We start from the raw sequence: 13833 nt of genomic DNA, 5'->3' as shown, positions 1-13833 counted from the left end.
TTCTAACCCAATGGTTTTCAACCTTTCTATGAGCATTTTCTAAAGCAACATGTGCCAAGTGGCAAAGGATTCTAGGTCATATTCCAGTGCAAGGATGGGCAAGTAAGAGGATCGGGATCTACATGGAAATGTACTACATGGAAATACTGTCAGGTGGATTCACAACTGGTTGGAAAACCATACTCAAAGAGTGGTCGTCGGTGGCTCTGCTTCGGACTGGAAGGAGGTCTCGAGTGGAGTGCCACAGGGTTCTATCCTGGGGCCGATACTCTTCAACATTTTTATCAATGACTTAGATGATGGGGTGGAGGGAAGCCTTATGAAGTTTGCGGATGATACGAAACTGGGAGGGATAGCTAACACAATGGAAGACAGGAATAAAATCCAAAGGGAACTGGATAGACTAGAAAATTGGGCTGAAATTAATAAAATGACATTCAATAAAGACAAATGCAGGATTCTGCATTTAGGCCACAAAAACAAAATGCATGGGTACAGGATGGGAAATACCCGGCTTAGCAGTAGTGCATGTGAGAAGGACCTTGGAATTGTAGTGGATCGCAAGTTGAACATGACCCAGCAGTGTGATGCTGCGGCAAAAAAGGCAAACACGGTTTTGGGATGCATAAACAGAGCTATAGTTTCCAGGTCGAGGGAAGTAGTAGTCCCACTATATTCTGCATTAGTCAGGCCTCATCTGGAATACTGCGTTCAGTTCTGAGCACCTCATTTTAAGAAAGATATAGACAAGTTAGAGCGGGTTCAGAAGAGGGCGACGAGGATGATAGCCGGTATGGAGAACAAGTCTGATGAGGAAAGGTTGAAGGAACTTGGCATGTTCAGTCTGGTGAAGAGAAGGCTGAGGGGTGACATGATTGCACTCTTTAAGTACCTGAAGGGCTGTCACATAGAGGAGGGTACAGATTTGTTCACTGCTGCCCCAGAGGGTAGGACTAGGTCTAATGGTTTTAAGTTGCAGGAGTGTAGATTCAGATTGGACATTAGAAGGAACTTCTTGACAGTAAGGGCAGTTCGGCAATGGAACCGACTGCCTAGGGAGGTGGTGGGATCCCCTTCGCTGAATGTCTTCAAGCAGAGGCTGGACAGCTATCTGCGGGAGATGCTCTAGCTGTGGATTCCCTGCTGTGAGCAGGGGGTTGGACTCGATGGCCTACAAGGCCCCTTCCAACTCTATGATTCTACTGGTAGATCTCTGGGTGATTTGCAGGTAAGGGTTTATGACTAACAATGACAAGGAAAACTGCAAATTATTATTTTTAAATTCTGCTATGGCTGGCCTTAGGGTAATTGCTTCTCTCTCATCCTTAATATTCCTCTCTTGTAAAACAGGAGCCTTAACTGGTTGTCTTTAAGCAGGCCTTTGTGCTGGCCGGTGGTAGGGTTATGTGTTTATGTCCCTGATTTGTCCCAGCTGAGGTGAAGATTTGCACTTGTATATGCAAGATTATCCCAATGAAAGGCTCATGAGGTGTGAAAGGTAATTGGCTCTGATCTCAAGCCACTATTTATGCACCTGGCTCCACCCCGACCTGCTAATTTGCACCTGGCTCTGGTTTGTGAACATTATGATTCTGGTTTAAAAAAAAAATTCTGCGAGCCTGCAGCCTTCTTACCTATTTATTTAACCATTTTTTTCTTTAAAAAAAATCCTGTTCTTCAGAAAACTGCCAGTTCAAGCACAGCCCTGACCAGGCCTTTTGGACTTCACAGATGCTTTGTATAAACAGAGAATGTGACTGCTAGCCATGCAACACATCCGAGTGGCTGTACAATGCAGGGAAACGCTGGCAGTGGCAGATAAAGGAAGCTTGTCAGGCCTTTTAAGATGAGACCTGTCCCGGTCTGCGTCTGTGTTAGAATTGCTTTTAATATGTTTTCTTTAATAATATGTTTTTAACCCTTTTTTTAAAAAAAGATGTTTTTAAAGCTTTTTTAAAAATGTTTTTAGCGTTGTTTTGTTTTAACGTATTTTGAGGTCTTTTATGATGTTTTAAAGTGTTTTTAGCATTTCTGTTTGCTGCCCTGGGCTCCTGCTGGGAGGAAGGGCGGGATATAAATAAAATAATAAATAAATAATAAATAATTGGGGGGGAAATCTTAAGTCCATGGTTCCCTGGAACACAGTTTTAAAGCCACCAGCTTAATCCACTTGGGGCTTTACATTTCCTTCCACAGCACCCTACAGCAGGGGTTCCCAAACTGTGGTCTGTGGCCCACTAGCTTCATTCACGTGATCCATGGACTGTCTGTTAACAATTAGCATTCATACATCCCCTAGCACAGTGCATTACAATTGCTACAACAGACAGAAAAATCATTAAGTGGTCCACCAAGACCCTCAGCAATATCCAAGTGGTCCATGGGGGAAAAGGTTTGGGAACCACTGCCCTAGAGCAAGGACGGAGAATCTGTGGCCCACCAGGTGTAGCTGGACTTCAATTCCTATCAGAACAACCAGCATGGTGAATGGTCAGGGATGATGGGAGCTGGAACCCAGCAACACCTGGAGGGCCACAGGTTCCCTGTCCTTCCTCCAGGCTTGTTGACCCACTTTACTTTATTTACATTCTTGCAGCATTTAACTGGAGGGGTTTTTGCTACTACTCCCCAACATTACATGAGAGGGAAAAGCAGCAGTTAGCCTCATAGTCACATGCAAGATCAATGGGAGAAACTCCGGAAGTGCCTGGCATCACGATCTCCAGCATTCACACTTCCACAGTTTCTTGTGAAAAGAGTTCTGCAGTCCTAGGAAAGTTCCATGACCTTGAGGGACTAGCTCAGAGAGTACTTGAAACAAAAAACCTTCTGTCAAGGTTGTGCGGATTTGGGCGAGTTGTTCTCTTATCTGTTTAAAGTCATCCTACTTACAACTTGTAAACCACTGGAGAAATAGAAACACAAGTTTCTCTAGTGGCCAAATCATGGAACTGGCAACATAAATAACGGTTTACATATTTATATTAGATCTAAATGTGTTCCAAAAATCAGATTACAAAAGGCTGTGTGAAAATTTGCCATAGGAGGAAGTCACTCAGTCAAACTTTTGAACCTATGTCTGTACTATTCCAAGCAGCTTGCAAATCACTGAAAGGAAATGCTGGAAATATTTCCTACATTTGTTTCTTTGCCATTAGCTATCGGAAACCCAGATATTTCACTCTATGTACACAAAATGGATCAAGATACTATACATGCAAGATCACATCTGAGTAACTGAATCAAAAGATCTAACATCACTCCCACACGTATAAACCAGCTCTATTGATAGTCAACTGAAGTGGATCACCCATAGAAAACCCACAAAAAAGTGGAAGATGTCCACACTTACCCTTCAATTGAATATCAGGGCAGTTAAAAAGTGTTAATGGGTAAGCAGGGCATGTAAAGCAACTGTGAAAACATTATTTATGGCAGCCTTTGCCAACCTGGTGCCCTCCAAATATTTTGAATGGCAATTCTCATCAGCCTCAAGTGGCACAGGTTGGTGAAGGCTGCCTTAAGATTTAAGGATGGATGGAATGCCAAAGGACAAACTCCTGCAAGTTGCAAGAAGGTGTAAGCTAGTGTAATCACAATACCAGAGCAAAAGGACTAGGGTGAAGCTACTGTGAAAGCTGCCCACATAAAGAAATGCAGCTGCTCCGGACATGCATACCTCACCCAAGCACTGCTGCTGGGAAAACCTCATTCATCCCTCTTATGAGGACAGAAGACCTGGCAACAGCGAGAGAGGAAGCGCAATCTACTCACATTTCCTCTTGCCCCCTTTTTGGGGCATACAAAGCAAATCCAACTTTCTTTAATATGATAATTTCAACACTCTGAAATGGTAGGGTATGTCTGCGAAAATTATACCCAAGGTTTGTGCAAAGGCCAGTTCTTCTCCCAAGACAAAAGTATACTAAAATATTATAATACCGATTCACCGACTAGCAGCATGCGTGATTTCTAATGCCACAAAGCTGCAAGTAAAGTTATAAATATATTACACGTTACAATTTTTTTTTTAAAAAAAGGGCATTATGGTAAGTCAAAGTGCAGAAATAGAAGACTGCCAAATCAATTACCTGTTTCCGAAGGAACTGCAACAGACATGGGAAGAGAAAGAAAATAAAAATAAGTCAGACTGCAGTACAGATGTGAACTCAGGTATTTTCATTCACTTGTTTATCCAACAACAGGTCCCTTCAAAAACATTTCTATGCATCTTTCATGCTTTGAAAGCTGACCATGACCTCAAAAATCTAGATAAATTGTCTATTCATAGCTAGGAGAAACAAAAGGGAAAAGCACCACGCAATGGACAAAAAAGAGAGGCAGGCTCTGGTGCTTGGTAGATTTACTGAGGCTCAACGCGTTTTGGAGTAATCCTTCCTCAGGAGCTACAAACATTAAAACAAACTAAAATCAATAACATGCAGACAACATCGTGGTCTGAGACTTACAGAAATACATGGCAAAACACTTTTAAAGACCACATTCCATATAACATACTTCACATATGTAGTAAAAAATTGTCGTAACATTAAAACTTGCATCTCTTGCATCTGTGTAATGCAGCTCAAACAAAGCAAATGCTATTGCTAGCCAGCTGCAACATGAAACTCTCTCGCCCTCCCCAAATACAACAAAGATAAGACCCTGTATTGACCAATGGAGATCTGTTTCTTTTTCTCTGCCTGCGCAGTTCAAATTCATTATCCAGCTCCACACAAAACGAACACCACAGACCAAATTCTGATGCTGCTGTTATCTATATTGGAAGTACGGATCAGCTCAGCTGCTTAATTACTGCATTTGCAAATACTTGCAGAGAGTAACTACCATACTCAGTAGTTGTAGTAAATCAGCCCAACTTTCATATAGGACCCTTTTTGTAGATTTCATTTGTATTCAGAGAAATCCAATTCCTCATTTAACCCCAAAGGTACCAGACTTTTTAAAGAGATAATCCAAAATAACGCTCTCCTGCTGAGTAGTCTCTCACTGTCCACAACTCTTTCAACGGCCCAAAACGTTATGTCAGTTGGCTTGTGATGTTTCTCAACAAAATGTCTCACCAATGGAGCACCCACTCTTCGATGTCTTAAATTGCAAAGATGTTCACCAATTCGGAGTTTTAATGGTCTTGATGTCTTCCCAACATAAATCTGATTGCCAGGGCAGGAGATGAGTTAAATAACTCCTGCAGATTTGCAGGTAAAAAAAATCCTGAATTTGGATATACTTTCCAGTGTTGGGATTGACAATGGATTTTTTCTTGTGAATTGGCAGTATGAACAATGGCCACATGGATGGTGTCCTGTTGGATTAGATGTGTGAAAAATCGTAAATTGATGCTGTTTATTTCTGCTCTTTACATAATCTGTGTGGATCAGCCAGTCCTTGAGATTTCTTGTTCTTTTAAAGGTTTCCCTGGGCCGTGTTGTTAGGCCTGGCAGATCCTGGACCAGATGCCAATTGGAACGGATGTATGTTTGAAGTCTCCTGGCAATTGGATTAAACGGAAGAACACATGATGTGCGGTTTGGCACTGTTCTTTTATGAGGACATAACAGAGTGTCACGTTTGCAAGCGTTAGCTCTGTGCATAGCTGTTTTTACCACCTTTGTAGGATATCCTCTATCATAAAAATGTTGTGCCAAAGATTGAGATTCCTGAAAATAATCCAAATTACTAGAGCAATTACGTTTTATTCTTAAGAATTGGCTATATGGCAGATTATTTTTCAAATGAGCAGGATGATAGCTGTCGTACTTGAGAAAAGTATTCCTATCTGTGGGTTTGTGATACATAGTACTAATTAGATTCTTCCTACATTTTGTAACCATAATATCCAAGAAGTTGACCTGTTTGTTACTGTAAGTGGTCTCAAAGCTGAGATTGGGATCTTGAGTATTAATCCATTGAAAAAAAAATTAATTCATGATCTGCACCTCGCCAAATCATAAATATATCATCGATATATCGCAGCCAAGAGATGATATTTCGGCCATATAGGTGGTTGCCAAAAATGAATTGTTGTTTGTAATGTTGCATGTATAAATTTGCAACCTCTGGAGCCATGGGGCATCCCACGGCAACCCCCTTGGTTTGCCAAAATAACTTTTTGTTGAATGAGAAAGTTTTTTCATAAAGCTATGTCAGCCAAAGAGGTCAAAAAATGAGTTGGTGGATTTCGTACTTCACGTTTTTGTAGAACATTGAATATTATATCCAGTGCCTGGTCTTGTGGAATGCTCGTGTATAAAGATTTGACGTCCATGGTAACCAGGATGTCTTCATGCTGCACCTTGATGGAGCCTATCTTTTGTAAAAAATGACTAGAATCCCGCACATAAGACTCCATGAGGGGAATATAAGGTTTTAAAAAATAGTCAACGAACTGGGACAATGGTTCCAGAACAGAATCATTCCCTGAAACTATGGGACGACCAGGGGAAGGTCATGACAATTTTTTACTACATATGTGAAGTATGTTATATGGAATGTGGTCTTTAAAAGTGTTTTGCCATATATTTCTGTAAGTCTCAGACCACGATGTTGTCTGCATGTTATTGATTTTAGTTTGTTTTAATGTTTGTAGCTCCTGAGGAAGCATTACTCCAAAATGCGTTGAGCCTCAATAAATCTACCAAGCACCAGAGCCTGCCTCTATTTTTTGTCTGTTCATAGCTAGGCACATCCTAACACTCTCAAGGCATTAGTGAAGTTTGAGAATTCATGTCAGGCCAGTACACTTATGGCTCAGTTCAGATTATCTTTCATATTGTGATTTGAAAACTTGGGAACAAGGAGCAGGCTCACATGAAGATTCCATTCTCCACTTCCTGGTTTGTCAACCAGGAAGTACTATGGCTAGCACTGCCTCCAAACCAAGGGCATGGAGACCAAAAAACTGATTCCCAGTTTTCCCAGTTCAAGTATCACAACAACCTGCAACTAAGGAGTTTGGAAGGGCGTGCTCTGGAGCACAACCCAAGACCATGGTTTGGAGCAGAAGTACCCAAATTGCTGTCCATGAGCTTCATTCAGGTGGTCCGTGGCATGTCTGAATTGGTGGCTGAAGGGAGGAGATTACACATCCATGACATTAAATAGTCATATTGAGTTATAACTGTATTTTAATTGCTTCCCTTATTTCTCATATTGTATTTTATTGTGTTATTGTATGAATTCTATGTAATACAATATATAAGAAATAAAAGCAGCAAGAAAACTACAACCAAAAATCATACAGCATCTGGCGTACTGCATTATAGCTATTACAACAGGCAGAAAAATCATTTAAGTGGCCCGCTAAGACCATCAGCAATTTTCAAGTGGTCCGTGGGGGGGAAAGCTTGGGAACCACTGGTTTGGAGGACTGCCTGAACTGAAAGACTTTAAAATGGGCAGGGAACCTTTTTCAGCTGAGAGCAACATTCCCTTCAGGGGTCATGTACCAGTGGTGGGCAGAGCCAGAGACGAAGTGAGCAGAGCAACACGTACCTTTATACAGTAGGTTAGTTTCTTCATACACTCACACACCCCTCTCTATATGCCATCCAGGCATTATCAGAGTTCAAGGGGATAAGTTCTAGGCAGGCAAAAACACTGGGTGTGAAGCAGGACTGGTAAGGGGTGTGGCCTGGGGAAGAGCATCCAAGGGCCAGATAGAGGCTGGAGGGCCACACTCAGTCCCCAGAGAAGGTTCCCCTCCCCTCCCCTGCCTTAAAATAACGATTCTGAAATGGAACACTTAAATAAATTAATGTACAGTCTCTCTTACTCCCTTTTCCCTTTGTCAAATCTGATCCTTATGACAGAAGGAATTCAGAGTCACAGGATGGCCGATTTTTAATGCAATAGTAGAATAAGCCTCTTCCCCATTCTGGGGACCGGGCACAGCTCAGTTACTCTATGAACAGGACAGTCAGCTGTCCTACACTTCCTGTTCTCAGAATTCAATTAGTCATAGCACAGAAAAACGCATCTATAAATGATTAAAAGTCAGTCAAAAGTCCAGTGAGACCCTATTACATATTACTGCACATACTCTGTCTGACTGTATCTGTCTGTATCTCACTATATATATATATATACAGTAGGGCCCCGCTTTCCGGCATTCCGCTGATGCGGCAGCTTTCAATTAGGGGAAATTCCCCGTTTTAAAGCTGATTTTGCTGTTTTTTGGCATTTTGGCGTCATTTTCATGCAGCGCGACTATAGTCAATGGGTTCCGCTTTACGGCAATTTCCGCTCTATGGCAGGAGCCTGGTACCTAACCCACCGTATAAGTGGGCCCTACTGTACACCACGCACACACCACTCAAGAGGAAAAATGGAGGGCCGCGACTTCTTTCAGGAACACAAACTGAGCCAAAGGAGTTGTTTAAATCTCTCTGTCAGGTATGACAGAATTTAGCTATCCCCCTGCCCCAACTCCCTCAAATATAAACATATGTGCTACTGGATCCTCAGGAATTCCTTTGTTCTATAATGGAGTTTCCTGTTAAACCAGTCCAAAAAAACACACATCCTCTTAGGTTACCTGGCAGACACAGATCTCTCATGCTTCAATATTTCACCTTGGCTGTTCAACTATTTCCTCTACAGCACTTGGGAACCCATCAGGTAATCTAATTTTAGTATGTGTGGTTTTGAGCTCTAAAGTATTTATCGGTTTGGGTTTTAATTTGCAATAGAGCGTTGCCAGTCAACACCAAGTAGTACATCAAGTAACACTGGCTCCCTGTTGAAATACTAGGAGAACAAGTTGCCCACTTTTTTTCAAATACTTAATATTAACAATAAATGAAGAGTGCCTGTATGATCTTGACTTCAGAACATACAAAAGATTCTTTAGTGATGGGGAACTTGTGGTCCCCAACCTAATTTCTTGCAGCCTTCTAGACATTGCTGGCCCACTCTGGGAATCACCTTCTCTTCCGCTGTGTGAGAATGAGAGAAGGAAACATGGCTGTTGCATGGTGAGCCTGAAGGGAAAAACCTTGCAGTGAGCCACAGTGTCAGGGGAGCCCTGAGGGAGAGAAAGAGAACAGAAGGGGAAAAACTGAAAATGGATGGAGTGATGGAAGAAGAGGGGAAGCCCTTTGCAAGTGATCAGTTCTGACCTGTGTTAAGGGGGGGGGGGCAAACGAAGGAGAAAAACCCTGAAACAGACAAGAGACAATGCAAGCATGATGGGATGTCACAAAGAGCTCTGTGCAATCCAGCAAGGCTGCGAACTATGCCCACTTTTGACTCCAGCCCTGCCCACCTCTGGCATGCAGCCCTTGAAAGATTACCTCCAAGAAAATGCAGGCCTTGATGGAAAAAAGGTTCCCCACCCCTGCTTTAACACTACATCCTGGGACGGTTAACACTTCACCCTGCTGCTTTCGTCCTTAAAAATCCAGTCTGGCTTTGATTTCCAGCTGAGTCTTTCTGTCAATAAGTTACTATAACCATTATTCTAAAAGATGGCCTCAAAAAAAGAACACAAACTGTCTCAGTTTCTCTCCCACTGGGTTTTGTAAACATTATCGAAGACAACTGTGACCAGAACCTGAATGCTTGGATTAAGTTTAAAATGTCAGCCACCCCCACTGCATGACTCCATAATGTGAGAAGGGCTACAGTTGTGTTTCTATAACCATGTGGCTAATACAGTGGTACTTCCTTTCTTTGCAAATTACAAGGGGCTTTCTTCAAGTGTTGTAGCAGTGTGCACTAAATAAATAAATAAATAAATAAAATTTTATTTGTTAGTCGCCCATCTGTCCGAATTAACGGACACTCTGGGCGACGTACAACAATACAAAATACAATATAAAACAATATACAATCAACAATTCACAACATCAACATCAATTCATCTAAAACCATCTTTCAATTAATATGCCATAAAAACTAATCCGCCCCAGAAATCCCATAGGCCTGCCTGAATAGCCAGGTTTTTAAGGCTCGGCGAAAAGCCATCAGGGAGGAGGCATGTCGAAGGTCAAAAGGCTTGCATCCTTTGAATAATTCCAAATATTGGGTGCTCCAACTGCAGTATTAGGGAGCCAAATCTCTAGATGGTTCAATAGTCCAGTGGCAAAGCATATGCTTAGCATGCATAAGGTCTCACGGTGAATCCCTTGCATCTCCAGAGTAAGAAAACTGGGAAAGAACTTTACCTGAAACCCCAGAAAAGGAGCTGTCAGTCAGAGTAAACAGTACTTAAGCCATGCAGCCTAATGCTCTGACACCATGTAAGGTTGCTCCTTACATCCCAACGCAGAAAACAGAAAAGCTCAGCCTTTAACATTAAAAGAGAAGCTAGTTTTAAAAACCATTCTAACACAGAGGAAAACATACCTCTCTGTGCATAACTGGAATCCATGTCTTTGAACTGCACCGTAACAAAATCTGAGGACTTGAACAAGATACTCTCTATGATGTCTTCTCGTTTTGGACCCAGGCTGGATTCTGGAGTCTTTCGATGAGCTGCATCAAGCACTAAATCACACTGAAATGCAAGGGGAACTTAAATTGGAACAGCCTTCTGGAGGTAAGTTTAAGAGCAAAGCCTTAAGGTTCACAAGATGGTTTGAAACAGCCTTCCCCAGCCTGGTTTCCCCCCCCCCCATGCTGGCTGGGGTTGATAGGAGCTGCAATCCACAACATCCATGAGGCCACAGGTTTAGGGAAGGCTCGTTTAAAAAACAATACTTTTTCCAAGACTGAAATACTCAAACATGGCATAAAGTTTCTATCGATAGTCTGCAGTTATGCAAATAGATTTGTGTTGTTGTCCTTACAATACACTGTGGCTAGCACAGGCTTAACACCGGCTCTCTGCATATCATGGAATCATCCGCAGAAGGCATGCAAACTTCCCCTCCCTTCTCCCTATCTGGAGTGATATTCTCCTCTCCCTTAGCATGAGCATTTGTTTCATATAATATGAATACCAACACAAACCATACCAGGCTCTCTCATTAACTATGGTTTGCAAGTCCAACTACGCTTCAGTCTCTGGTTTATGAAAAAAATGGGTTAGCTTTAACCATGATTGAACTAGTGAACAGATAACACAAAACCAAGGCTAATGGTGGGAAGGAAGAGAGAGATGGAGGAAGCTGCCCTGGAGAGAAGAAGAGGGAGGATGTATGTGTTAGCTATTCACTTGCAAACCATGATCTGAAGGGAGCCAGTGTTATGTACATAATTGAAATCTTCTGAGTAAATGAGATGCTTCCAGAATTTTAGCCTGCACAAACACAAAAATCTAGAAAAATGAACCAACAGGACGAAATTGCTCATAACGCGTCTGACAAACTTTTGTCTAGGTATATCATTACTCATAGAACCTGTTGATCAACAGCAATTAAACTGATCAATGGACAGCGAGATATTTTTATTGTGCTCAGAAGACTGCCCCAAAGAGAGAGCTTTTAATCTTCCTAGCCTACAGGAGCCTGCCTTTCTCTCCAGTGAATAATACATTTATCTCAAAAAGCAGCGTGAACACAAACGTTTAAGGTGCTCCTCAACAGAATCCAGATGACATTCCTAAATTATCAAAAGTTAAGGCTAAAACTGCTTGCCTTCCACATGGGTTCAAAAACCTGAGAGCAATTTTTAAATTATTATTAGTCAAGTACGAATGCACAGAGTTCACCACTAAACTCAACATTCTAGTTCCCATCTGCATGCTTTGTGAGTTGCTAGCAACTATTCTAGTAAAAACGCTGTGAATTCCAAATTAATTAATTCTATGCAACGGTGCTTCTAGTGAAAACCAGAAGGACTAGATCCCAACACAAACTTTCGACACCAAAGTAAGTCAGGAAAGGCAACTGGATGACAGGAAAAAAATGAAAGCCCATTTACCTTAGAGCTGTAAGTTTTAAAAACTCCTTCATATATATTTCCATTTTTCACTTGCACTTCACATTTTGATCCCTAGATGTTCAAAAAGAAATCAGTAAGAGGAATTCCCATTCAATACAGGGATTAGAAAGCAAAGCCTTGCACATTAGGGAAACGCAACATCAAGAAGTTTAGATTACTACACTTTTATGTGAGGACTTGATCCATCCCGCCCTCTAGCCCCCCAATTACCTTCTGCTAGTTCATTTCGATTTATGGTATACCCCTCCACCCGAAGCTTGGTATGGTCAATAATACAAAAACATCCTTCTGTCAGCAAAACTGAATCATGTTCCAACACAGTAAGGGCTCTCAACCCTTGCCAACTTAATCCTATTAATCAATTAAATAAGGAACATTCAGCCTTTCTAAAAAAAAAAAGTATGCAAGGTACCTTAAATAAAATCAATCCAAAATAAGAAAAAACACTCTAAAGGCAAAACAACCCACTAATGAAGCAAAACCAACAGCATTTAAAAAGACAGCACAGTATGCAATAAAAATCATAATTCTTAACAGGCATGCTTAAATAAAACCTAAAAGGCAGGAAGGAGGAAGCCAGGCATACCTCTCTTAGGAGACCAGTTCTGTCTCCTGGACACCACAACCCAGAAGACCCTCTCCTGTGTTGGCAGAAGAAGGGCCTCCAAAGTGAAACAAGGTCCTGAGCATATGGGGGGCTGGGAGAGATACTGAGCCACAAGAGTCAGCTGAAGTAGGCATATGCTGCATTTGCATGCCACTCTTTCTTCCAGGAGCTCCAGGCAGCATCTTTGCCCTAATCTACCTCGCAGGTTTGTTGTCAGGATAAGGCCAGCAACTTGTTGAGGACAGCCAGTAAGCTTCATGGAAGAGTGAGAACTGGAATCTGTGTTTCTCCAAGACCACATCCAACATTCCAACCAATGCACCAGACTGATGCGCCTTACAATGCTTCAGAAAGGTGCTCAGGCTTAGATGCTGGAGTCAAATTGTTTGCATCACATAGCAAATACACAATGGATGCACAGCTAGAAGGGACCAACACCTCAGTCTTTCTTGCTCACTTTTTCTTATGCAGTGAGAAGTTCCCCAGAAGATTTATTTCTTGCTTCCCATGTTTTAAAGAGTAGCTTAGTTGCAGAATTAAAGCTTCAGTTTTGCATTAGGAATACACTCTGCCAACCTCACAAGAAAGAGACAATTCACAAACATCCTGGCCAGAAATGGAGATTTTCCAGTAGAAAGCTTTACTAAACCATTAAGGTCTCACATAATATTGCCTTTACAAGTGATGAATCCCAAGAGAAAAATGTGGCTATAACTTACGACAACTGACGTGAGAATGTGAACCATTCGCATGTTCGCATATATGCCAGGAAAAGAAATCTGGAAGAGGGGGGGGGGAACTCATTAGGCATCAAAGCACAGCTGCACACTGCAAAAATTCAGACAGTTGTGGGGGAGGGGAGAGAAGAAGAGCCAGGAAACTATGGGAATAATCATACCTGGGTTAAGTTAAACTGAATCAAAACAGCACAGACCATTTGTTCACATCCCAGACACTTGCCAAATCAATTGCCAAAGGCTGTAGAAGGATTTGCCATTTGACCAGTCCAAAAAAGATTTGGTCACTTGACTGGTAAAAAAATGGTCAAGTATTTTTAAAAGCATTAAACATTAGGAGAAGGTAAGCATCAAGAGGCTTGAAACATACGATAATGACAAAAAACCCCAAATTAAATAATAATAATAATAATTTAATTTTTAGGCCGCCTATCTAGCCGAAGCCACTCTAGGCGGCGTACATATTAAATTCAATAAAATACAATAATACAGTAAATACAGTAAATACAATAAATATAAATAATCAGCAGTGACAAAATAGCAGCAAATGTAGTACATAGCAACGGGCATTAAGTATATAAT

General features: G+C 41.5%; 1 protein-coding gene across 5 annotated transcripts in view; it reads right to left on the bottom strand.

Annotated features, from left to right (window-relative positions):
- Window positions 1–13833, bottom strand: part of ATXN2 (ataxin 2) — an 88312-nt gene that overhangs the window by 45300 nt on the left and 29179 nt on the right. For 4 of the 5 annotated variants that reach the window (XM_061603484.1, XM_061603487.1, XM_061603485.1 and 1 more), the window contains exons 3-6: window positions 13234–13293; window positions 11887–11958; window positions 10369–10519; window positions 4092–4106 (exon numbers count right to left, since the gene is read on the bottom strand). In XM_061603484.1, the coding sequence (XP_061459468.1) occupies window positions 4092–4106; window positions 10369–10519; window positions 11887–11958; window positions 13234–13293 (298 nt within the window). The remainder of the gene's footprint in view (window positions 1–4091; window positions 4107–10368; window positions 10520–11886; window positions 11959–13233; window positions 13294–13833) is intronic. The other variant, XM_061603489.1, reaches the window with a different exon arrangement.

Source organism: Rhineura floridana, chromosome 19 (assembly GCF_030035675.1).
Source record: "Rhineura floridana isolate rRhiFlo1 chromosome 19, rRhiFlo1.hap2, whole genome shotgun sequence".
Classification (NCBI taxonomy): domain Eukaryota; kingdom Metazoa; phylum Chordata; class Lepidosauria; order Squamata; family Rhineuridae; genus Rhineura; species Rhineura floridana.
The sequence above is the reverse complement of the archived record's forward strand: the minus strand, read 5'-3'. Positions and strand labels throughout refer to the sequence as shown.